Here is a 25,112-nt window from a genome sequence, read left to right as displayed (position 1 = left end):
CATGCGCTGGAATTTATTCCAGAGCGCGGCTGTATCTCGCACCTGCTTGGTCCCGGGCAAGCTGTCAGAAACCTGTCCGGGTAGATAATGATAGTTACCACGGGGGGAGATGACAAAAGCAAAGTATATCTCTTGGAGGTACTGCACGCCTCCGTGGAAGCGGAGCACGCTTCAGAATTGCACAGTTTTGTATCGGGCATCCTGCGCATTCGGGCCGTCGCTGCGTGGATTTGCCTGCAAGCGTACCCGACCCGGGGGTATATTTGGAGGTTCAGCAAGGCAAAGGTCGAAGCCCCAGGTCCGGCCAGGAGTTCTGCCGACGGTTACGGCGTGCCTCAACTTTTTGGCACCAAATGTGACGTGCGATGGGATGAGGATTTTGAAGACGAACCAGATCTGGAAGAGGAGCTGGGCGAGAGACGCAAGTCCGGCCTCCTGCTGGTGTTCGTTGATGGGCCTACTCAACCGACCACAGCCGGTAACACGTACTTCGCAGGTCCTGTCAATGCTCTCATCTTGGCCCGGCACTCTGAAGAGCGGCAAAGATACTCCCCGCGGCGACGTTGCCGATATAACTGTGAATAAACGCAGCGAGTGAGCCTTGATATCTTGTATTAGCTATGGATCGTGGTGTGAGGTAGAGGATGGACACTTACCGGCAGCTACACCACCCTCGCCAACCCCAACCGAAGAAAGGACAGGTCCAGCGACAACACCTGGGGCGACAACCAAGATGAGGCCGGCAATTGTGATAGCTATCTTGTCGGGGTTTTCGGCTGCCCAAACTCGCACCTGGGAATTGCGTCAGAACATCACTCTGGACCACGCAGACGGATACATAGGTACCTACCTTCTCGGCAGTATCTAGGATAATAAGCAAACCATCTTGGATGGCGGTCAAGATGGCAGCGTGGTTGTCTTGCAACTCTTTGATGATAGCGGCGGTTAGTTGGTTCGAGTTGGCAATGGCTGAGACGATGACTGGTATTTGGCCCTGGACAGGCTCGAACATCTCCAAGTCTGCCGTTGGTGCACTGGTAAAGTGCGAATACAGCAGAGTGAGTTGCCTGGCCGATTGCCACTGTCTCACTGGGTTGCAAGCATGAGGTAATGCCAGTGGGGGATACTGATTCAACACACAGTCGGCACACCAGGTGATTCCTGACTTCCTTGGAGAGTTTACTCATTTGAGAGAAAACAAAGATCAAGTTGGGCATTACCTTCACAAAGCAAGCCCTGGGGCAAATGACAATATTCTGTAGTTTTGATTTGGATAACCTCAGAAATTCGGGAAGCACATCATTCTCCTGAAGCTACTTCTTGAACAGCTAGTACTCTGCTGATGGTTTGGGAATCGAATCTTCACACCAGGCTGGGGCCAAAAGAAACGTTCAGAACCCACTTTGCTTGCACAGACTAGGTGGCCAACCCAGAAGAGTGTTGAGACTTCGATCGATAGTTATCATCCCCCTATCTCAGACACCGTCATAGATTTATGGCATTAAGGTGCAGACTGGCTGGTTGGGGTCCATGCCTGGTTTCTAGGATTTCAGATCTGAGAGAATTGCGTGAGAAGAGATGCACGATTTCGGTACGCCGGCAGCATTAGTACTTGTTCCCTTTCCAAGTTACGATCCTCTACGATGGCTGCTAACAAGACGATAGCTGATTATCTCTGCTGGCCAAAAGCTGATTATGCAAGAGCAGCGCATTTGCGTCTGTGAGATGTGAGATGGTGATAGGTTGCACTGCAGAAAGAAAATAGAGGGGTAGAAAAGAAGCCTGAGGTTGAATATTTGGGCGCGAACCCCGCATCGGGCGGCACCCACAATTTGTTTTCCCGCAGCGCCGCCTCGTTCATTCGTGCAGACCACGTGACGAGAATCGCGAACCCGATGCTCTCAGCCATCTCCATTATCAGCCTTTGGCCCATCGTCATCGTTTCCCTGATCTGACACTCACCAACCGCGATATGTGAATTTGTTTTTTTTCTTTTGCGCGCAACCTGTTCGCCTTGGTTTGTTTGGCTCGTGTCTGCTGTTATTCCGATATCCTCGCCATTTCCAAAAAAAAAAAAAAAAACCAGAAGCCGAGTGACGCGCGCGAAGCGCACAGGACTCTCCGCGACCCGACAGGCGCCCGGTTGGCTGGCTGGACTTTGTCAACACAAACCACCAAAAAGCTGGGGAAAGACACACACACAGTGCGGCGCAAACAAAATATCGCTCTCTGTCAACCTGGATCCCCTGTACTTTTGGAGAACCCATGGCAGCAAACACCCTGACCCCCAGCCAGTTCAACACCTTGTTCAACTCCCTCACTGCCATCGACCGCCGCCTCAGTCGCATCGAGGCTGTCCTCAAGATCAGCCAGAACCCAAACTTTGGTGGTGGTGCAGCACCTAGCGGTGGTGGGGGCCCAGCCCAGGTCCCGGCAGGAGGCGGAGTCAGCGGCGTTGCGCCGGCGTCAGCGGGACCACCCGCTCCTGGTGCCCCTGGCGGCCCGCCGCCTCCACCACCACCGCAATCATTATCACAGGGGGGTCAACAACAACCACCGCAACAGCAACAGCAGCAGCAGCAACAACAAAGTCAACAATCCCAACCTACGCAGCCGCAACAACACCTCGCATACCAGCAACATGCCATCCCACAACAACCCCAACAACCCATAATCCCCCTCGAACCCCCACCCCCCAACTTCGTCATCAACTCCCGCGCCGCGATGCAAGCCACCCTCGACGCCTGGACCCTCCCGCGAGGCTACTCCATGCGCATCGCCGGCGCAAAAGTAACCGGCAAGCGAAAAGTCCGCTGGGTCTGCTTCCGCGGCGGCGAAGCCCGCCACCACCGACCCCCCGTCGACCCCTCGGTGTTTGTCAAGGCCAAAGAGGAAGGCAGGCGGAAGCCCACTACCGATAGAACGTCCAAGAAATGCGGCTGTCTCTTCAAATTTGAGGTCATCGAGACAGCCAAGGATTCCGACGTCTGGGTGCTGCATTACCCCAACGAGGAACATAAAGTCCATAATCATGGACCGAGCACCGACACCAGCGACCCGAGGGCGAGGAAGCTGCCGGATTTCGTGAGCGCCGAGGTGGACGGCTGGTTGAGGGAGGGGAGGTTGGTGAGCCAGATTCAGGAGGAGCTTAGGAGGAGGGGGTATGTCAATGTGTTGAATACGGATTTGTATAACCGGAAGAGGTTGTTGAAGAAGGAGGAGAGTCAACAGCAGCAGCAGGGGAATAATGCGCAAGGGGGTGGGCAGGCCGGACAGCAGGTTGTGAGGTGAACTTTTACTCGTTCATTTCATCTTTTTTTTCTATGTTTTGTTCTGGAGTGCTTCAGAAGGAAGTTTTTGATTGGTTTGTTTCCCGGAGCTATAAGAAGGAATGGAAGGGCATTTTGATATCCGATCTGTTGTTTTTCTCTCTTGTCTTGAGGGAAACAAAGATCACACGGGGCTAAAGGGGGGGCGGGTCATGATCTACGACGTGATGACAAGTTTTGCTCGTTTCTGAGGCTAGACTACCTAGGTATTTAGATTGAAAGGTAACATGACCTTTTTCCAGCTACAAACTCACTTCTTTATTGAGGTTGAGTTGTGGAAGTGAACAAGGGGTGCCCAAGAGGACCCCTGAGCGAAAATAGGTCTGGAGAGGTTGAAAGGGTGTAAGTTGAACTGAAGGCACCGTCCATCATCTATGTATTGCACGGAACTTCATGGGAAATGTTGCTTATTGGCTAACTACTTGGTGAAGGGCAGACGTGTGAGCATGATGTAGAAGACCCGACGCAATTGACAACAAGGCTCGGTTTCGATTGTGCACTACATCCAGACTGTCATTTCCAGGGAAATCTAATGCCTATTCTGGAAGACATGCTGCCAAAAGCTGAGGACTATTTCTTTTTCCATCTTATACATTCACTCCCCTCCTTCTTCCAATGCACCTCAGGCGCATAACCGCCGACAGAAAATAAAATTTGAAAATAAGACGGGCGGTAAAAGTATAACGTGCGTGATAAGCGAGTGAGCATTCTAAGCGAGTGAGCACTTTTCCACCACCCTACAACATCAATCCTCAATTACACAACTACAACACTACGAAATAACTATAACTGAATCAGAAACAGATGAATCCGATGATTCTGCAGCTTCCTTGCAGGTGCGTACATTATGGCCAGGCTTGCCGCATACACCACAGCACCGAACCTTCATACGGGACCCCACTGCACTACCACCATTCTGTCGGTTTTCCTGGATTACCTGCTCGCCCACAGTCTTCTGATCCAGTAGATCCTGTGCCTCTTGTACAGTAAGTGACCCTCCAAGCCTCACACGTGTTTTTTTGGCTCTCCGTCTCGTATTAAAGTGCTTCATTAGCCTTTCGCAGTGCCGAGACCTCCGTTTGTAGAAGAGCCACCTTGTACATCATAGCCTTCGTACCTTTAGTTAATCGATCCATAGCAGTCAACATAGATGTTGAAGAGCTACCCTGGTGGTTTGATATCCGAGTTTTAATAAGCTCTGACTGTGAAGTAGCTTCTCGAGGGTTGTGTGGTGTTTGGAAGAGCCAAGGTAATGCCGTGCCCGGCCTTGAGGATGGGGGTGTTGAAGTCCCAATGCGCATATCTAGCTTAGATATCACCCTCTCCGGGTCGTGCGGCATAACACCGGCTCCGGCAAAAACCCCCTGGATATTTCTTTCTGTAATCAAAGCAAAAAACGCTTCTCTGAACGCACAAAGAAACTCCAATTTGCTGATGTGTGCGATATTCATCCGCATCAACTGCTTAATCTGGCGGCTATACGCCTTCTTCAATGGCGCAAAACAGCCTACATCTAATGGCTGAAGTATATAGGGGGGGTGCAGAGGTATACATAATGTAATAATATTGTACTTCTGGCAGTAGGTTTCGGTTTCTTCGGAGTAGTGGCTCTCGTAGCCATCAAGGATTAACAGCCGATATTTGCCCTTCGTACGAAATGCCGTGTGGAAATCGAAGTGCCGAATCCAATCCATGCCTTTTTCATTAGTAGTCCAGCTATTATCTGTTGTTATAATTATTGAAAAAAATAGGATATGGGGTTTACAGGCCTAAAGGCCCTGTAAACAGTCACCTACTGTGACCAACCCCTATCCAGAACCTCTGAAAGGGATACTGGTTGAAGGCACTTCTGAACAATCCTGGTTCGGTACAGCTAAGCAGTGTACAATAAATGTCTTGTCTCAATCACAACAGTCTAGATACCAACGATTGTGACTTGAAATTGCATACTGCGGAACCATCTATCTACACCAGCCAGTTCCTCCGTGTATATAGACCTTAGGACCGCGAGGTGCTCACCCTGCTACGGCCCCGATCACCCTTAGCACATTGAATCCTGCAACGTGCTCGTCGTGCTATGCCTCCGATCACCCTTAGCATCTTGCATCCTACAGAGTGCTCGTGGGCCGTGGTGCCATAGCACTTTGTCTAACCCTGATTGGCTGTTTCCTGACTTCCCTAATGATTGGCTGGGGACGTCCTGCGCCCCACATGTGGCGCGACCTGCTGTTGGGTTAACTGTGACATTGTCCAGAGGTCTCTTTGCTATGCAAGGCTAATAAGGGCCTAATTAAGAGACAGAGAGTCAAGGAAACACATATATACCGTGGAGGATCACTTACTGTATAAGAGGCATAAAATCTGGTTAACTAGAAGGCTGTGGGTGAGCAGGTAATCCAGGAAACACGACAAAACGGTGGTAGTGCAGGGGGTCCCGTATGAAGGTTCGGTTCTGTAGTGTGTGCGACAAGCCTGGCTATAATGTACGCATATGCCAGGAGGCTGCAGAATTATCTGATTTATCTGTTTCTAATTCAGTTATTGTTATTTCGTAGGGTAGTGTATTGTAATTAAGGATAGTTATGGTAGGGTGTTGGAAAGTGGTCGGCTCGCTTATCCGGTCGGCCCGCTTATCACGCATGTTAATGGTGAACCTCTTCTCATTGGCTTATCCACTAATTGGTCGGGGTGCCCTTCTGCGCCCCACATGTGTCAGGGTCGTGACATAATAGGTTAAATCACACAGGTCTCTTACAAAAAACAGGAGTGTGGGTGCAACACGCTCGTTCACTTTGCCCCAGCTTACCCACTGAACTAGTTATAGCAGCGGCCCGTTGTTACTGTGTGGAACATCACGCAAGACCACCTGTAGTATTTACTTAGTTTTTACGGTTCTTGTTTGCGCGATGCAAGAAGCTGGCAATGTCAGCTATTACTGGTGTTGCAGTGTACCTGAATGTCCCTGAAGTACATTTGGTCCGTGCCTAAACATTTAAAAGAGTGCCAGAGCAGACGCCAGTTTTGTGTGCATAGACAGAGCAAGTTCCCTTTCGCAGCAGAATGTGCGGCTGAGCGTCTACAGTTTAAGAATACGCAAAGGCGACTCCTCGACACCGGAAAACAACCTCTCGGAATTCCTATTTGTTAAGCAAGCGCCGCCTCACAACAGCGAATCACACCTGCGCTTCTCGATTGGCCCGTACGGCGTAACGCGGGGCAGCTATGCGCTACCGACTGCCCAAAATGCCGCAGCCCGATCTCGTCAATCGAGGCCAGCATCGACTCCGCGGCCCGACCAGAACACAGCACGCCAAACCCGTCTAACGACGCCTAGTTATCATAAGCAGCTCCTCGAACGCTCTAATTCGCATCTTCCCGTCTAGTGGAGTATCCTACCTAACGGAGCCGAGAGTCTAACTGCATTTGTTGTAGGAACCGTGAGACATGTCGGGCGCCGAGGTCATCGGCATCATCTCTGGCATCATCGCCATTGTCGACGCCACTGCGAAGGTCTACAATGCCACCAACGATGCCTTAGGCCTCCCAGAAGCCTTCCGCGATATTGTGACACGGCTCCCTCTTGTCCGCAAAACCCTCCAGACTGTCTCCAGAAACCTCAATAACACCAACCCCGACGAAGAATATTGCAAGGCAATAAAGCCTGTCTTAGAGCGCTGCGAGAATAGGGCAACACAACTAGACAAAATATTTAAGAGTGTTGTGCCACAGGCTGATGCTTCGAGAATGGAGCGATATGTGCATGCGGTCCGTACCTTGGGTAAAGGAGACACAGTGGAGACGCTCATGAAGGGCATACTGGAAGATGTCCAACTTTTGACCAGCAATCGCGTAGCGGAGCTGCCCACAGAGACCAGTGTCGCGGCGGTAATACGGGAGGCAATAAAAGAAGTGTCAGCAATCCCGACATCGTTACCACAAGGTATCTCTCCAGGACCGATTGCTGAGGAAATCTCTAACATCGAACAGGCATTCACTTGTCCGCTACCTGCGAAACCGAACGAGACTCCCTACTCAAAGACCTGAGGTGGACCGATCCCACCATCGACAAGCTACGTATTGAAAGAACGAAGGGGCCTCTATATGAAGATTCGTCCCGCTGGATTCTCTCCCACCCCAATTACCAGAAGTGGCGAGACGGTGAAACCAAGCTACTCTGGATCAAGGGCGGTGCCGGCAAGGGGAAGACAATGCTGTTGGCCACAATCATTAAGCAACTTCAATCCCGAACCAAACCCGACCACACCGCCACTAGCTCGTCATTGTCGTTCTTCTTCTGTCAGAATACTGACGACCGTTTAAACAATGCAGTCGCCGTCCTGAAAGGGCTTATATACCTCTTGCTGATCCAGGACGTTAATCTCGTTTTATACCTTAAGACCGACTACGACCGAATGGGCAAGGAAATCTTTGACGTCACTAAAAACGTTAACGCCTTCGACGTACTGTCAAACGTATTTAGGCAAATGATCCAGCACTCGCGGTCGGAAACCGTCTACTTGGCTGTTGACGCTCTCGATGAATGCGAAGACGGCCTGCCGAACCTCCTCGGCCTGATTAGAGACACTGTTCTCCAACAAAACCGCCTGAAGTGGATCGTGACAAGCCGCAATGGAGTCGACATTGACGAGGGTCCCGCACTAGAGAATCCAGATGCAAAGTTAAGTCTGGAAGTAAACTCGGAAGCCGTGTCTCAGGCGATCAAAGCCTACATCGAGCACAAGGTAGACCAACTCCCGTCGCTTAGATCCGACCCTACTCAGCGAGATAATGTCCAGCAAAAACTACTCGAGAAGGCTGAGGGTACCTTTTTATGGGTCGATTTAATCTTGCGATCTATCCATAGCGTCTTAGCCGATGATGCTGCTCGCCATATCGATGAGATACCGTCAGGTCTACCGCCGCTTTACGATAGGATGATGGGAGATATCGCCAAGTCTAGGGACGGCTACCGGGACGCGTGTCTTACTGTGCTTTCAATCGCAACTTTAGCGTACCGCCCACTCCACATTCTCGAACTCCGAACACTAGCCGGACTCATATATGACACCGCTGATCTGGAGAAGATTGTCGACATGTGCGGTTCCTTTCTTACGCTGGTAGAGAACCACGTTTATCCGATTCATCAGTCGGCCAAGGACTACCTAGTCAGCCACGCCGCCGTCGATAAGATTTTCTCATCTGGGAAACATGCTGTTCAACTCAGCATCGTCGAAAGATCCTTGGCTGCGATGGAGAACGCACTACGGCGAGACGTGTATCAACTGGTGCATCCAGGAACACTCATCCATGATATGAAGGGGCGGCCGCCCGCAAGTGATCCTTTACTTGGAGTGGGATACTCCTGTGCATACTGGATTGACCACGTTTGTGAAGCGGACAAGGCCGAGTTACAAGGCTCGCGGCGTTATCGGCTAATAAAGACATTCAGGCAGCATGCCACAGGATCCAAGAGTATCCGAATAAGAGAGTTGATTAAGACGTTCTTCCACCGCCATTTCCTGCACTGGCTTGAAGCCTTGAGTCTCCTCGGCGATATAGCGAACGGAGTCCTCTCCCTTACTAGGCTCAGAACCATTGTCGAGGTAAGTGCCGACTCCCTGCTAGTTCGAATAACGGAACTAAATTGACGGATTAGACTAGGGTAGACGGTTTTATAAACCTCATCGAAGACGCATATCGGTTTATTTTACTAAACCGGTCGATTATCGAACAGGCTCCACTACAGACATACGTATCAGCGCTGCTCTTCACTCCAGCTAACAGTACCATCCGTCGATTATTCGCCGGAGAAGAACCTAGTTGGGTGCTAACGAAGCCAGTGGTCGAGCAAAACTGGAGTCCGTGTCTTCAAACATTCGAAGGCCATAGCAACTGGGTTTGGTCGGTAGCGTTCTCGCCGGATGGTAGCCGAATCGCATCGGCGTCGGCCGACCGGACTATCCGGATCTGGGAAGCGAAATCGGGTAAGGAGGTACGGAAGCTCGAAGGCCATAGCGGTTTGGTTCTGTCGGTAGCGTTCTCGCCGGATGGTAGCCGAATCGTATCGGCGTCGTACGATCAAACTATCCGGATTTGGGAAGCGAAGTCGGGCAAGGAGGTACGGAAGCTCGAAGGCCATAGCGGTTCGGTTCGGTCGGTAGTATTCTCGCCGGATGGTAGCCGAATCGTATCGGCGTCGGACGATCGAACTATCCGGATTTGGGAAGCGAAATCGGGCAAGGAGGTACGGAAGCTCGAAGGCCATAGCGATTCGGTTCGGTCGGTAGCATTCTCGCCGGATAGTAGCCGAATCGCATCGGCGTCGAACGATCGTACTATCCGGATTTGGGAAGCGAAATCGGGAAGCTGCCTTGAAACTATCAATGTCGGTACTTCCGTAACCCACATATCGTTTAACGGTACCAGCCGCCGCCTCATTACCAATGCCGGGTATATTGAAATAGCTACAGCTACGGAAAGCCCAATTCAGCCTGACGATTCCAGGTGGCATGGGTACGGCTTAGGACAGGATCGGTCCTGGATTATTTGCAATGGCCGAAAAGTGTTATCGCTACCACTGGAATACCGCGCGCACTGTTCTGCAATCCAAGGGCGGATGATATCCATTGGCTGTGCTTCGGGACGTGTTTTTACGATTGGTTTCTTATGAGATGTTTAATACATTTCGAGTCGCTTTAACTCATCCGTAATATTTTGTTAAAATGCAGCACTTATTCATGGAATTTCCCAGCAATCTCAACATCATTAATTCTGCGCCCACAACGCTCCCAACGGCTGCCAGAACTCCTGACCGGACCTCCGAGCAATAGCATCATGCTATAGATCACAAGGGGACTTCAGAAGCCTCACGATGCGATACGAGTACCTTATCGGCAACCTGGGCCCCTTGTGACCTGTTAAAATGCAGCATTTATTCATGGGATTTTACAGCACTTGTTTATGGAATTCTGCGCCCACATTGTTCCCAACAGCTCGCCCACAATGCTCTCAACGGCTCGCCCACAAGCGCTCTCAACGGCTCGCAGGACTCCTCACCGGATCTCCGGACAGACTCTTGACTGGACCTCCGAACAATGAGAGATACGAGAAGCCTCATGAGCGATTCGAGCACCTTATCGGCAACGAGATCATGGATCCAAGCCACTGGGGCCACCGAGCGATAGGGAGCGATAAGGATAATAAGGAAGTTCAGGTGCTCATAAAGAGCCCTCTTCCAATTGCAATGGTATTCCTGCTTCTTTCTTTCCTTAAGATATAATAAGTCAAGTCAGTCAATGAGATTGATCATTTACAGTATCTTATATATAAGACTACAACATCCCAGTTCACTACTCTCTGTATTTGCAGGTAATACCTGTTGCACTTTCTTCCTTCGACAACCACGTCGTCGTACTTAGCAGCACAGTCCGAGACTCGCGAAGTTCTTGGGTAATTGCTTCACCCTCCTGAGACCCCTGTAGTTACAGTGCTCTCAGCGACCCCATATAAAAACATGACCTTATCGAACCATGGATCCAAGCCAACTGGGACCACTGAGCGATAGGGAGCGATAAGGATGATAGGGAAGTTGAGGTGCTCATTAAGAGCCCTTTTCCTGTTGTGATGGTTTTCTTGCTTCTTTCTCTCCATAAGATAAGTCAAGTTAGTTAATACAACTGGTTCTTTACAGTGTGAAACCGCAATATATCAGTACACTACTTTCTGTATTTACAGATAATTACGTTCTGTTGCACTTTCTTCCTTCGACAATTACGTCGTCGTATTCAGCAGCACAGTTCCAGGCTCGCCAGTTTTTGGGTAACTGCGTCACCCTCTTGAGACTCCTGCATTTGCAGCGCTCTCATCGACCAAATTCTACATTACTCTATATCTTAAACGTTATAAACCGATTTTCAATCAACTTGTAGTCTTAATATTATTTTCGAATCAAAGCCGAAAATAATCGTGTTGGAGAGAGGGGTGGGCTACCGCTCGCTAACCATACACCCTGGAAGCGAGTCCAAAAACGGCAAAAAATTTCCCTCGACACAACAATACACCACTAACAAGACCCCATTTACATACCGCCCGTCCCATTACAACAAAGGTTCCCTCAGCGCGGACTTGATCAGATGAACCTACACCTCTAGAAGAGGTCAATACGACGGGCATCGTCCTCTATCGGTGAGCCCACATCCCATCGTACCTTAGGGTGGCCTCGGCTCTCCGATGCTGCAAGTCAGAATGCAGCTGTTGGCAAGGCAAGCGTTGACATGGTGACTTTGATGTCCGGGGTGAGGTAGGGCAGGGTGATCGCCCCAGCGATCAAGGATTGGATGGCACTTTTGGCACACTGCAGCACGAGACCTCTGGCCTGGGCGGGAGTGTTGGTTGTTACCCGGGCACTGCAGTTTGATGTGCTTGTCCATACTGTCAAGCGAGTGGTGGACGAGAACCCAGCCAGCGGCGTGCAAATCATCAGTCCGGAGCGAGCCCGTTCAAGACAAGGGGCAGCCCGGAGGCCGTGACTGAGTCCTCCCATTTGATGGACATTGTGACGAGCCAGGTGGGGTCACTGCCGGTGAGGTAGCTTTTCTGAACGAGTAGCTTGCTGACGTCCTGAACAAGACTTTTGTCCAGCTAGCCGTTAGAGTCACTCGGCGAGGGCTCAAACCACAAGAAAGTCGATTGGCCCTGAAGCCGTAGCCGCCGTGATCTTCAGAGCAGGGTCTTTGCCTATGGCTCGGGCGATGCAACTAGAATCAAATTGAGTTGATGTTGATGTGATACAAGAGAGAAATGATCTGAGATGTCTGGCCAGTTAGGGAGGCCAGAGAATCAAACGAGAACTCCTGCTTTATATACCTGATATCTGATTCTCTGAAGTCTTGGAAATTCACAATATGAAATTCATGTTCAATTGCCTGATTTCCAGCCGCCTCTCTGATACCCCCGCAGCCAAGAAGGATTGATGTGTGCATCGTTGGGCTCCAATATCACCTCATGCTCTGCTAATCCAGATGGCTCGCTGTCACAAATCAATCACAGATCAGGAAATGGTGACAGTTGGAGTTGGAGCTACTTTCTGTCCATCACTGAAGCCCAACATATCCCATGCTGGAACCATGATTCCGGAGCACACACTCGGCTGACAAGATGCAACGCGGTGAATCGGGTCTACATCCCGTTATCACACCACCTCGTATGTATGATCATGACAAAGCTCAATTCGACACCTAATTGCCACCCTGATTCAGCGTTGTTTGTCTCAACATACTCGCCTTCCCCATACTCCTGCTGGATATGTAGAATCGCCAGTCATGAGCCAATCATGTTTTTAATGTATCTGCAAATCCTACATTCATCAATCAAGATATTCCTGCCCCTGCAGGAATATCAGGTATCAATTTTCCCCTGGAGATTATTCATTATAATACCTGAGAGAATCGGGGTTTGAAGAAGACAGAAGAAATGGTTCGCTGGGGAGCAAGTCTCATACATACTCTTGGCTTGGCCATCAAAATTCTCAGATGCCCAAGCTGCCATCCTCTCATGCAAGAAAGTCTTTGACACCGACCTTTCACCTCGTCTCAAAAAGGAAGGTGTTCCCTCGGGGCCTTTCATTCCTCCATGAAGCCGCGTCAAATCCTATAAATCTACCTTTACCGGGTTTCTTGTCGGTGGAAGCCCGTAATTCACAATGTAGATCAGTGGAATAGCCCTGATAACTCTGTCTATGTTAAAGTTTCCGTGGGAAGTGGTGATGAGACAGTCGGGGAATTTCCTGATGGAAGTTTGAAGAAGTTGACTTGAATCCACTGCGGCCCTCCATCACGTACCAACTTTTTTCGGATCTTGTCCTCTGGTATCTCTCTCTCTCTCTCTCTCTCTCTCTCTCTCTCTCTCTCTCTCTCTCTCTCTCTCTCTCTCTCTCTCTCTCTCTCTCTCTCTCTCTCTCTCTCTCTCTCTCTCTCTCTCTCTCTCTCTCTCTCTCTCTCTCCTCTGAGCCATATGACACACCCCCCCCTCGGCCCAATGTCAAGTTGAAAGAGTCAACGTCCCTGACCAAAGCCAACCATGTCTCTCATTCTCGGCTCTTGTCGCCCATTCCTCTGATGCTACACATTTGACTCAAGGCTTTAGACAATTGGCTATGTTTGTAGGTAGGATACTGACAGAAGAAATCCCCAGTTGCTTTGTGGACCATTTGTGAGCAAATTTTATGTAATCTCGCACAGACAACCAGCCAATTGCGTCTTTTTTTCCAGAGTTGCCGACCTAACCTCAATTTTTCTACCCAACAACAACAACAACAACCATGCATTTTGCAAAAAGAGTAGCTTTTCAAAAAAAAAAAAATTGGCTGATCAAGGCATCGAGTGTATTCATGCAATCTTCACCGAAAAGACTAGATGACAAAACTGATCATGGTGAAACGATTGTTCGCAAGTAGGAAAGGGCCCAAAAGAGTAAAATGGTCTGTGTCAAGTGGGGGTGAACTACACGGCTGGGCACCCCCATTCAACATCCCGAAACAATGACAAGACATCAGTGAGCCAAATGGAGGGAAAGGGGTTCAATGAAGGACGACTTAAAGAGTAAGAAACAAGAAAAAATAAAAGAGAGATAAAAAGTTCATGAAAAAGAAAAACCACTTTGACCAACCCGAGTTTGGCGAGCCTCCAACTCGCTCCCTCTTACCTACCTCACCTACCCACCCAGCTGTGTTCCTGCCAGCACAAAGAGACAAGTGCCAAAAACAAAAAAAAAAAAAAAAAAAATGACTGGATATCCGATCAAGACTTTGCCTCGTCAATTGTCACCGCCAAAGACAAGCGTAGACATGGTGACTAGGATATCCGGGGTGAGATACGGGCTAGCGTTGGGAGACAACAGCATGCCCGAGGACCTGACCACATCCTTGATGCACCCGCGAACGAGACCTTTCGCCTGGGCAGGGGTAAACCCGTCCGGACACTGCAGCTTCAACCGCTGGTCCGTCCCGTCGAGCGAGTGGTAGTACAGCCGCCAGCCAACCTGGGTGACGTCGGTGCTCTGGAGCTCATTCAGCAGCGCCGGAGCCAGCTTGGAGGCAGACACGGCGTCCTCCCACGGGACGCTCATCGTGACGAGCCACTGCGGGTTGCCGCTGCCGTTGTCCATCTTGACCGGCTGAGAAATGGTCAGAGCCCTGGTGCTCGCAAACTCGTGGAACCGGTATGCTTCCGTTGTGGTCTTGTTCATGGCTATCGCGGCGTGCCAGACAGAGTTGGCGCCCGTCTGTCCGAGCGGGATGGGATAGTAGGCGTGGCAGCCCGAGATGGTGCAGCAGCCGTCGGTGCTGGAGATGCTGAAGGGGGACACCACAATCCCGTCATCGTCGGCATATTCGGCGTCGGTGGCCATGTTGGCAAAGATGGCCTGCCCGATGGACAGTGCCACGTCCAGAAAGCCCGAGTCGGACCCCTCTCGTTTGCCCTTGCCGTTGCCTGCTTTGAGAACAGTTGGAAAGCTGCTCTGCGCGAGCATCTTTCCGATATCGTGAACAAGACTCTTGTTCGGCTGGCCGTCTGCGTTCAAGGGTGCTGGGTCCACCCACATGAAGGTTGAATCTGACAGGCTGGCGGCTTCTTCGGTTTTCCGAGTTTTGTCGTTCTTGATGCGATCGGGGAGAGAGGCCGAAACCTCGTCGAGCTTTGCCTGGGCCCCCTTTTGGGCCTTCTTTTTGAGTCTTTGAGCCGCCTTTATGAAGTTGGGAAATATCTGGGCGACAGGATCACTATGATCATCCGCGATAGCTCCGGCAACCTTTGCGATGATCCCAGCGGCCGTTCCAATGGTGCCCGAGTTTGATTTGACCCAGTCCACGGCAGAACCGACGCCATGGATGAGAGAGCTCCACCAGCTCATGTTCAGTGTCGTGCTGTAAAGAAGGGTAAGGTAAAGTGTGTGTAGTAGAAAGGTAAGATTTAGAAGGTGCTATATGCGTCTTGATGATACTGAGAGGTTGGCAGTCGAGAGGTCAGTTTCGACGGCGCGTCAAGCCGTTAAATACTTTTTGGTCTTCGATAGGAGTCCAGATATCCTCTGGCTGGTTATCTTTCATGGCTGCCATAGTACAAGGATCAACAGCGGACGGATCTGCGTAAAGTGCTGCGATAGAGAGTCAGCAGTGAAATATTGTCATTGTGGCTGGCTGCAAAGTCAACGATATTTAGATGTTGTCGTGATGGTCGATCTTGAAATAGAACTTGATGGCTCTGAGTGCGAGTTGATAGGCTAGGCGGTGCCATATTGTCTCCTCTGAGTAAATGAGGCTCGCAGACCAAGTGGTAAGGAGTGGTGATGTTAAAGCACCAAACAGTATGATGGCGGCCAACAATGTCAAATAAAGGTTAGGTCGGAAGCTATCAGTTGATGAACTGGTCTCCTTTGGACAATGCGCGCCACGGGTGAGCATCAAGCCAACGGTTGAGGGGAAGATTGTGGCTTGTTCTCAGCCAGCCCAAATTCTTGTAGACGCGGACTATGGGTCCACTTCTCTTTCCAATAGTCCGAGTTGGTCAGCTAGTGTAGGAAGAAAGAATGAAAAGATGGTGTTTATGTGTAGGTAGGTAACAAGGTGTGAGAACTCTTGCGAGGGACGTCGAAGTGAAAAGGAAAAGAACCTGGTCCGATCTCATTGGTAGATAACGTTAATTTGTCAAATTTTTGTGGAGCCATGTCACTGACAGTAGAAACAGTAGAAAATTCTAACGGCTTAAACTTTGAAACTTTCGTATCACCAACCAATCACCACAACCACCACAACCACCACCCATCAGAAATGACGACTCGTCTTCCACAACTATCAACCTCCCCCATTCGTCATCCCTCTTCATGCTGCTCCCTCTCGCTCCCATTACTCTCCCTCCTCGACACCATCCTTCCTCCTCCTCCCAGTCTAGCCCTCTCAATCGGCTCCGGTCCTGGCCTCTTGGAAGCTCTGCTCCTACACCACTACCCGGCCCGTTCCAATAGCATTTACGGCGTGGAGGTCTCGGCCCCAAAGCCAGTTAACGTTTTTCTTCCCGAGCAAAACACCTTGACAGTGACAGGAACATGGGCAGTGGTTGACAGTGGCTTGCTGAAGGAGGCGGGTGCGCTGCTGTTCGTCTACCCCAGGCAGCCCTCCTTGGTACAAGCTTATCTGGCAAGGTGGGAAGGGGAAATCGTAGTTTGGATCGGGCCTAGGGCAGACATGGAGGAGTTTGGGCCAGTATTTGACGAGTGGGCTGTTGACAAGGAGGGGGAGGATATGCGGAAGGGTGCCGTCGAAGCGGGGGAGGGCGTGTGGGTTTATCGGAGGGTGTGACTGTGTAGAGATATGTACCCACCCGGCCTACCCTGTGGGTAGGGTATCCGTTTGGTTCCACAGACTGACTGCGCTGTGGGAAGGAGGGATGGAAAGCGCGGATGAGATGGAGCCAGGTTCTTGTAGATGGTTAACATAATCCAGTAACATTTCACGTAACTCTCTACCGTCGAAACAGTCTCGACCTGTCCAGGCAGGAGTCCCACAGGATGTCGTCGGGGCTGGTGAAGCCGCCGGCTGGTTTGGGGAGGACACGATTGGGCATGGTTGGTTCTGCTCTAGGTATGTGCCGTGCTGTCACCAGCCCATGGGAAACGACGGGACTGAATACTAGGTAGCCGCCTTATCTCAGTCAGACAACATCTTTCCTCCCCCAGGTGGTGTCAACAACTAGGTACAACTGCCACCCAGCGCATTCCGTTGCATGGTGGGAAGAGTGACGTGGGAAGAGTGACTTTCGGAGTAAGGCAGGTAACCTGCAACCCAAGTCAGTTCTTGCAAGAGGGCCAAGTACGTAACTGGGATCGCTTAGCTACCTTCCTTTCCATATCGACACCTTAGCTATCTCGGTCATCTCGGCCATGTTCCACCATTGCTTCTCAACAAAGCAACGTCTCTCCTTCCACGACAGCACGAACTTCCCATTTTGTTCATCTCCATTCTGCCACTTCAATAATATCAAGGTGATTACGATTGCAGTCATGGAAGGTGCAGATTCGAGGTGCTGTTGGCTTTAAAGACCATTTTCCATCCATTCTGTTGAATTTTCCTCTTTTCTTCTTGATCGGGTCTGCCAATCAACAGCGAAACAGCGTTATTCCCCCATATCTCGACCTTACGGCACGGCAGTGCCTCTGACTACTTGCTCAGTACCTTGGCCCAGGACTCCTCGCCTTTGTCTCTGGTCGTATCTTCGAGCGGTGCCGGTATCCTCCCGGCTATCTTGATGTTTCGGAGCCTCTAGCCAGGGGGTATCGGCTCTTTATCGATGGTATCGTCCCGAGCTTTCTCGCACTCCTCTTGAGGGCTGTGTGGATAGCTTGGTGGTCCTCTCCCCGCGAGGGGGCAGTTGGATGTCGAACTTACTTAGGTGTCTGGGAAACCTTTTGTACCCACGCCGTTCTTCTCTTGCTTGTCCGCCCAGTTTCTCAGGGCTGGCTGGTATTACTATCTCCAGTTAGCTCAACACTTGTTGAAACCGCTGATGCAACCAGAACTCTTTTTTTTTTTTTTTCCACTTTGATCACCACTCCGTGGTGACAAGGGGAAGAAAACTGCCTTGTGTTGTTCAACTATGAACAGGGGATTTCCACACACCGATGACGCTGGTTTCGCAATCTTGATAAGCAAGGTAGTGAATGTAAGTTCACCAACGAGAATGAGGTTTCAGAATGCCATGTTCCAGTTTCGTATTCTCGATGGAGGTCATCGAGCGTTTGATTGATCAGCATGGCGAATCTTCCTGGATTTTTGGCCGTGATTTGATGAGGGTGTTGGAAACGGAAGAGGAGGAGCAAGAGATACTTTAGTTAGAGCTGGTAGTACTATCGCATATTGCAAAGACTGATGTTATTCATGAAATTGCAAACTGCCTGATCAATGTGTCAAGTGGAATATTTCTCAGAATTCTGCGGTTTCATGATGGGCACATAGCTCTTTGTGTGATTTACATTTCCAGCTGCGTATCGGGGCGCTCCATCTGCCCTATCAAAGGTGTTGCCAAATTCTACGCCCTAACGATGCTGAATGGGAACGAGCGCTTAGACGTAGGGATCTTGAACTGCGAGAATACGGGCAATGACAGCGGCACGAAGCTTCTCGGAAAAGACATAATGACGAAGTGAAACACCATGGATAGAACACAATCTACCAAGTAGAGGTGCATCTATTTCCCTCTAAGAAAAGCCTGATACAAATCCAGATTCGGCTGGAGCTCACTCGCCTGAAGCGGCTCTTCTCGTAAGCGGATCCTTCTGCGACCCCCTCCAGATCCTCGTACCCGGCGCCCGGCGCGCTATAGAGCAACCCAACTCTCACCGCTGGCGCCAGACTTCTCACTGGACGTTTGTGTTAGGGGGCCACGGGGGAGTGAAGTTTGATTATCTTGGCTCTCGAAGGAGAAGCCGCATCCCCATGTTCTCCCAACTTGTGGCTCCAAGCTTCATACCTTATGCGGCGACGTCATTCTCAGTGCATTCAAGAGGTGCTTGTGTACTTCGTCAAAATACATACGATACAGCATATGTCTGCCTAAATCCGGTGCGAGCATTCTTTTGCACAACATCCACGCTGTCTTTTCCGCGCGTAACACCTTGACTCTACACTCTCTGTGACAAAATGAATTATGAGTTTAAAATAAACGACAGACTTTGTCTCCCTCCCTCAAGTTGCAAAAGTCCGAGTTTCATCTCCAGCACAGATGCCGACAGGAACAGCCGGTGCGCAACAGCCAAGTCAATATAAAGCAGTTGGACGCCTCAGCTTCTTGATATTCGAACGTGGCTTGCTGACTACTAGGTCTGACCGCTGACGTCCTCCAATAACTCTATCCGTAACATCGTGAAAGTATAGATCCTTACCTCACGCTAGCGTCTCTAATAGGGCAGTCCAGCCGAGTGCGGTGGTGTAACCACAAAACTTACGCGCTCAGAAAATAGCGTCGGGTATAGTTAGCCGCGCCAATTGCAACGCTGGTTATCCACATACATTTCATGCTTGTGCTAACAAGGACTTGCTTCCCCCTTGGGAATAGGGGCCACTGAGGCCAAACCCGCTGGGGAACGGAGCCATGGATTACTCACGTTTGCCAAATACCTACCTAGGCACAGTTACGGCCCACGGACCAGACTACCGAGTGCCACCGTCCCATTCGGTAATGAGATCATAACCGGTGGTGTGCGTTGATTGCTTAATTATAGCTGAGCGATCTTATGGGGGGTAAGATATGCAAGGTACAAATATCCCAATATCCGCTCACCCCAAAAAGATTTAGTTTCTGTTTACTCTACACCGTGGTCTGTCTTCTCACCTCAGTCATACCTAGGCATCACGATGTTGTTCAAGTCCCTTGTCCTCCTCGCGGGTACCGCTGCCGTGGCCCACGGTGCTCCCTCCGCTCCTGGTGCTAATGACATCCCCCGTGATGTCCTCACTCAGATCTCGTCGTGGGGATCCAACCCCACCAACCTCCAACTTCACCTCTATGCCCCCTCCAACTTGACCGGCAAGCCAGCCATCATCCTCGCTGTGAGCACCCCTCCCCCTTTCTAACTCCCCATTATCTCCATGCTAACACCCCTCCAAGCTCCACGGCTGCTTCGGCTCCGGCCCCTGGCACGCCGAAATGACTTCCCAATTCCAAACCCTCTCCTCGTCCCGCAACTTCGTCGTCCTCTACCCATCCTCCATAAACGACAACAACTGCTGGGACGTCGCCTCCCCCGCCTCCCTCACCCGCGACGGAGGAGGTGATTCCACCGGTCTAGCCACCATCGTTCGCTGGGCCACCACCACTTTCAACGCCGACCCCAAGAAGGTCTTCATCACCGGGTCATCCTCAGGTTGCATGATGTCCAACGTCATGGCCTCGGCCTATCCCGACCTCTTCTCCGCCGTGTCCTGCTACAGCGGCGTTCCAGCCGGCTGTCTCGCTGGCTCCCCTGGCAGCAGCCCCATCAGCGCCGATCAGACGTGCGCAAACGGGGGGATCAGAAAGACGGGGGAGGAATGGGCTGAGGTGGTGAGGGGGATGGCGCCTTTGCCTGAGGGCAAGGGCAAGGGGAAGGGCAAGGGCAAAGGGAAAGGAAACCAGGGGTGGAAGTATCCCAAGGTTGCTACCTGGCATGGGGATAATGACTTTTTCGTGAACTATTTCCACAACTTTGAGGAGCAGCTTGAGCAGTGGGGGGCGATTCACGGGGTGGAGTTTACCAGGAATGAGACGAATGTTCCGGCGGCGGGCTACACCAAGATGGTGTATGGGGATGGGACGAAGCTGGTGGGATATTCGGCTAGTGGGGTGGGGCATGTGGTGCCGCAGTTTGAGGTGGTTGATCTGGAGTGGTTTGGACTTTGAGGAGGATCTTGTTGAGGCGTATGAAAAAGAATATAACGATTCCCATGCTCTGAACAGATACATGTCGCTCGTATGGAGACAGATTCGATGATGTCAGAGTGCCTTGAGATACCACGTATGCGATATGTAGCAAAATGCAAGATATATCCCGTAAGAAGTAGGTAGAGAAAGAAAGATCGCTTCCAATGACTGAAACCCACAACCTTCAACACCAAGCATACTTCTCGTTAGCCACCCAGTCCACCTCCTCCCCTTCCTCCTCCCCATACCACATCAAACTAGCAATACTCTCCTTATCCCTTTCAACAAACTCATACTCAACCCCAATCTTCTCCACCAACCCCCTCACCAACCCCGTTGGATTCCACATCTGCACATCATGGCTCCTCCACTCGTCCGCCTCCGCCCGCGCAATCCCAACAATCGCTTTAAACCCCTCGACGAGCTCCTCCTCAGCCGTATTCTCCTCATCCTCCACCACCACCCTCAGCACATGCAACGTATTCCCCTCCGTCTTCCCCAGCCCTCCATAATACCCCCTAGTCCAAACAGCCCAGACCCTCCTCCCCTTCTCCCCCGCCACCGCCCCCCTAACCTCAGGCGTTCTCCCAAAGATATGCTTCGTCATGAAATCCTCCCTCATCAAATGCCAAAGCAGCTGATCCAACTCCGGCGCCAAAGCAACATGTCTCTTTTTCCCGCCATCCTCCTTCGCCAACCCGGCCAGTCGTTCCTTTAGCAACCTCTCATCAACGGCGCAGAGCTCCGCCAGCTCATGATACCCAATCGTCTTGACCCCTTTCCCTCGAGGCGACTCGGCAGCGGACGATGGCGTCCAAGAAATGTGACTCGACCGAAACGGCGCCCACCCATGCTTGGCATAGAACCCCTTCCCAATATCACTATACAACACGCTAAACACCACCGGCCTGTCCTCCCCGCCGTCTTGCCAGGTCTTGAGCCGTTGGCCCAGGTCAGACATCATTCTCGAGGCGTAGCCTCTGCCTCTGTACTCTGGGTCGGTGAAGACAGAGGCGATGCCGTGGGCGACACCCTCGCGGACGGAGCCGGAGGGGGTGGTGTAAAAGGCGCGTTTCTTGATGGATTCGCATGATGCTAGGATTGGTCTTTCCCCTGAGGGGGACGGGGGGGAGGACAGAGTCAAAAGCCAGTGGGTGATGCCCCCGTTTTTGGACAGGGGCACGGTGGTGAGGTAGGCTTCTCTGTCGAGGTAGTCTTGCAGGGTTAACGCGGGGCCCCATTTGGGGTGGGAGAGGGTGAAGATTTTGGGGAGTTCGGAGGGGTGGGGGTTTGTAAGGGTGATTAAAGGGGAGGAGGAGTCGGGAGGGGAGTCGGGGGAGGAGTCGGGGTTGTTGGAGCCCATTTTGGTGGTGGCGATGAGGGCGAGAGTGAGATTGAGAGGTGGGTGAAGCTGTCGCCGAAATAATCTATCCGAAGGGGTAAGATCAACCAAGCAAGAATGTGCTGTGTTCAAAGAAACAAAGAAAGGGGGTAGCAGAAGAGCACCAGCCCCTGAGATCGAACAGCAGCAGCAGCTGGCCAGAAGCTTAAATCAAGTCATCAATTGACGAGTCGCAAAAAAAGGGGAACGGAAACCCGGCAAAAGTGGATCAATCATTGGTTCGACAAACGTTTGCTTCCATTGATACCCGTGGCTTACCGATCCGGGCTCCGCAACGCCGCACGCCGGCACCGGGGCACACCCCGCCCCGCCCGGTCCCCCTTCGACCTACCGCACTTGGCAACGCTCACAGCGCTAGAAAAAGACTAGAAGGCTAGTGATCATACGGAGCTATCTTGTCTCCTCAATCTACAATTGTATCGGGATTTGTTTTCCTCTTTGAGAACTAAGAAACAGTTGAGCTTTAAGGCGGCACAGCATCCCGTCCGTTGAATCCTGTCCCGGTCGGTACCTTTGGCTCTTTGTTGCCCATTGGTCGAACCACCGATCAGCACCTCAAAGAAGAAACCATCCGCAGAGACAACTCAGACCATCTGACCTGCCCAACCCCGGAAATTTTACGTCACAAAAGACTCTTGCCAACTTTGCTGTTTGCTGTCTCGTCTAGCGGCTGTCATCCGGCCGCCGGCGTGACTCCCCCTCTGTACCACAGCGGATGAGGGGCCGCGCTGGGCCTTCGGTTGTAAGCCGACGGTATCCGGCCCGGCACCACCTCCGTCACCGCACCAGCACCGACCGCCAAACCCAGTTCTTGAGATATGATATGATAGGAGAGGTATAATATGTCTCCATAGGTAGATAGCAACACGCAAAAAGGCTGCTCATCCCTTCATTATATGTCTTACGGTGTTTTTTTACACTCAAAGCCAAGTGTTATGTCAAGCAGAACTAAAGGTATCTAACTTTTTTCTCTTCCCTTCCTCTAATGATCATGTCCGTCATGTCCGTCATCCGCTGGCGCCTCTGGGTCGAGCTTGATGAGTGTATCAATACGCATGATGCTGATGCACGCCTCTACGGCGCTCTTCAGCTGTCTAATCTTGCTCATGCTTGGCTCCATGACGCCGTTCTTGATCGAGTCCACGACCTTGCCCTTCATGAGGTCAAGACCATAGTTCTTGTACGCCTTCTTGCGGGCAACTGACTTTTCGTCCTCGTTCGCCTCGCCCTCCTGGATGCGCTGCGACAGCGCGTGTCTCGACCGCAGCTGGGCGACGAGCTCTGAGGCGTCCTTGGCCGCATTGACGGCCAGGGTCTTGGGAATAACAAGTAATGACTGGGCAAACTCGCCAATGGCGAGCTGCTCGCGGGAGCCGACTGTGCCGGCAAACTCTTCGAGGTAAATGTGCAGCGCAGTCTCGACGGCACCACCGCCGGGGACAAGGCTGCCGCTCTCCAGCGTCCGCTTGACGGCGCACAAGCTGTCGTGAACGGAGCGCTCCATTTCGTCGAGGGTGAACTCGTTGGGGCCACGGAGGATGATGGAGGCCGAAGAATGAACCTTGGTGCCCTTGACCAAGATGCACTCGTCGTCTGAGATGCGCTCCTGTGAAACCTCCTCGGCGTGACCAAGATAGGAGGCCTCGAACTTCTCGTCACCGTTCAAGTCTGAGAGGGAGCTGAGCATGGTGGCGCCGGTGGCTCTGGCAATGCGGCGGAGATCCTCCTTCTTGCATCGACGTACAGCCATAGCACCGCGCTCAATGAACAGCTTTAGGCACAGGTCATCGATACCCTTGGTGGTAAGGATAACGTTGGCGCCGGCCTTGAGAATCATTTCCACGCGTTCCATAACCATGCCCGCTTCTCTTTGCCTGATCGCCTCGAGCTGATCGGGGTCGTCGATGGTGATTTGCACGCCGAGCTTCATGCGCTCCTTCTGAAGGTTCATGTCAAGAACGGCAATCTTGGCGTCTGTTATCCGGGTCACCATGGCCTGGGAAGCGACAGTGCAGTTGAGCGCATACCCCTTGACCAACACAGACTCGAGAGCACCCTTGCCGTGGGCCTTGAGAATATTAACAGCCTTGACCGGGTACTTGGTCTCGCCCTTGTTGCTCGTTGTCTTGACAGCCTGCATAGCATCCACCACCATGTTTGCGAAAAAGTCAGAATCGGCGCCGATGATCTTGCTGCTCATGGAAGTCTTGGCAATGTTGATCAGAGACTCCCGCCCGAGCTTGTCGACCTTGATGCTGATGTGCTCGTTCATGTACTTGACCGCCTCTCTGAGGGCCAGACGGTAACCTGTGATGATGGTGGTAGGGTGTATCCGGTTCTTCATCAGCTCGTTTCCTCTCTTCAGCAGCTCGGCCGCAATCAAAACGACCGACGTTGTGCCATCGCCGACTTCCTTATCTTGTTGGTGCGCAAGGTCGACGAGGATCTTGCCGGCGGGGTGCTCGACGTCGAGTAAACTGAGGATAGTCGCGCCGTCGTTTGTCACCGTCACATCCTGTTTGTCCTTCGTGTCAGGGGGATGTTGCGGTCAGTCGGCGGGGCGGGGCAGCAGCAGGCACTCACACCGATATCATCGACCATCATCTTGTCGAGGCCGCTGGGGCCGAACGAGCTCTTGACGACATTGGCGATGGCTTGCGTAGCAAGAACTGCAACGGTGGTCAGCATGGATGATCGAGCTTCGGAACAGCTCCCCGCTGTATAGTGGGTGACGAGGCCGACTAACCGTTCTGGTCGCGGATTTCAGTGCCGGAGATCTTTGTGCCTCCCAGGAAGAGGGTGCCGTTTCTCGGCTGCTCGAACATGGAAGCCATCGCGATGTATGTATGTGTGCAGTGTTGACGGTGTCGAGAGTGGCGGTGGGGATATGGGGGATGGAGGGGTGGAAGGGGGAAAGGGGGCGTTGGGTGT

General features: G+C 51.7%; 7 protein-coding genes across 7 annotated transcripts; 4 read left to right on the top strand and 3 right to left on the bottom strand.

The window, feature by feature from the left end:
- Positions 1-2,265: 2,265 nt before the first annotated feature.
- Positions 2,266-3,291, top strand: QC764_606720 (uncharacterized protein; the record flags this gene model as incomplete). The annotated part of the gene is made up of 1 exon (XM_062949174.1): positions 2,266-3,291. The coding sequence occupies one exon, from the start codon at positions 2,266-2,268 to the stop codon at positions 3,289-3,291; it is 1,026 nt and encodes a 341-aa protein (XP_062797832.1).
- A 3,090-nt stretch (positions 3,292-6,381) lies between these two features.
- NWD3 (NACHT and WD40-domain containing NOD-like receptor 3) lies at positions 6,382-9,999 on the top strand (the record flags this gene model as incomplete). The annotated part of the gene is made up of 3 exons (XM_062947592.1): positions 6,382-7,269; positions 7,317-8,932; positions 8,986-9,999. Exons 1-3 carry the CDS (start codon positions 6,774-6,776, stop codon positions 9,997-9,999), a joined length of 3,126 nt encoding a protein of 1,041 aa, XP_062797831.1. The 5' UTR covers positions 6,382-6,773.
- Positions 10,000-14,141: 4,142 nt separating this feature from the next.
- QC764_606710 (uncharacterized protein) lies at positions 14,142-15,239 on the bottom strand (the record flags this gene model as incomplete). The annotated part of the gene is made up of 1 exon (XM_062949173.1): positions 14,142-15,239. The coding sequence occupies one exon, from the start codon at positions 15,237-15,239 to the stop codon at positions 14,142-14,144; it is 1,098 nt and encodes a 365-aa protein (XP_062797830.1).
- Positions 15,240-16,155: 916 nt separating this feature from the next.
- QC764_606705 (uncharacterized protein) lies at positions 16,156-16,683 on the top strand (the record flags this gene model as incomplete). Its single annotated transcript, XM_062949172.1, has 1 exon — positions 16,156-16,683. The coding sequence occupies one exon, from the start codon at positions 16,156-16,158 to the stop codon at positions 16,681-16,683; it is 528 nt and encodes a 175-aa protein (XP_062797829.1).
- A 2,752-nt stretch (positions 16,684-19,435) lies between these two features.
- Positions 19,436-20,938, top strand: QC764_606700 (uncharacterized protein). Its single transcript, XM_062949171.1, has 2 exons — positions 19,436-19,929; positions 19,988-20,938. The coding sequence occupies exons 1-2, from the start codon at positions 19,735-19,737 to the stop codon at positions 20,756-20,758; spliced, it is 966 nt and encodes a 321-aa protein (XP_062797828.1). The 5' UTR covers positions 19,436-19,734; the 3' UTR covers positions 20,759-20,938.
- Positions 20,939-20,963: 25 nt separating this feature from the next.
- On the bottom strand, positions 20,964-22,142 carry QC764_606690 (uncharacterized protein; the record flags this gene model as incomplete). The annotated part of the gene is made up of 1 exon (XM_062949170.1): positions 20,964-22,142. The coding sequence occupies one exon, from the start codon at positions 22,140-22,142 to the stop codon at positions 20,964-20,966; it is 1,179 nt and encodes a 392-aa protein (XP_062797827.1).
- Positions 22,143-23,021: 879 nt separating this feature from the next.
- cct1 (chaperonin-containing T-complex alpha subunit Cct1) lies at positions 23,022-25,015 on the bottom strand (the record flags this gene model as incomplete). Its single annotated transcript, XM_062949169.1, has 3 exons — positions 23,022-24,696; positions 24,765-24,850; positions 24,928-25,015. 3 exons carry the CDS (start codon positions 25,013-25,015, stop codon positions 23,164-23,166), a joined length of 1,707 nt encoding a protein of 568 aa, XP_062797826.1. The 3' UTR covers positions 23,022-23,163.
- Positions 25,016-25,112: the final 97 nt, after the last annotated feature.

The sequence above is a fragment of the Podospora pseudoanserina genome, chromosome 6 (genome assembly GCF_035222485.1).
Source record: "Podospora pseudoanserina strain CBS 124.78 chromosome 6, whole genome shotgun sequence".
Classification (NCBI taxonomy): Eukaryota; Fungi; Ascomycota; class Sordariomycetes; order Sordariales; family Podosporaceae; genus Podospora; species Podospora pseudoanserina.
The sequence above is the reverse complement of the archived record's forward strand: the minus strand, read 5'-3'. Positions and strand labels throughout refer to the sequence as shown.

What these genes read in the sequence shown, in the direction of transcription:
- QC764_606700 (XM_062949171.1), top strand. Translation starts at nt 19,735, where the DNA reads ATGTTGTTCAAGTCCCTTGTCCTCCTCGCGGGTACCGCTGCCGTGGCC. An exon ending in AGCCAGCCATCATCCTCGCT is followed by an intron (nt 19,930 to 19,987) that starts GTGAGCACCCCT and finishes CACCCCTCCAAG; the next exon opens with CTCCACGGCTGCTTCGGCTC.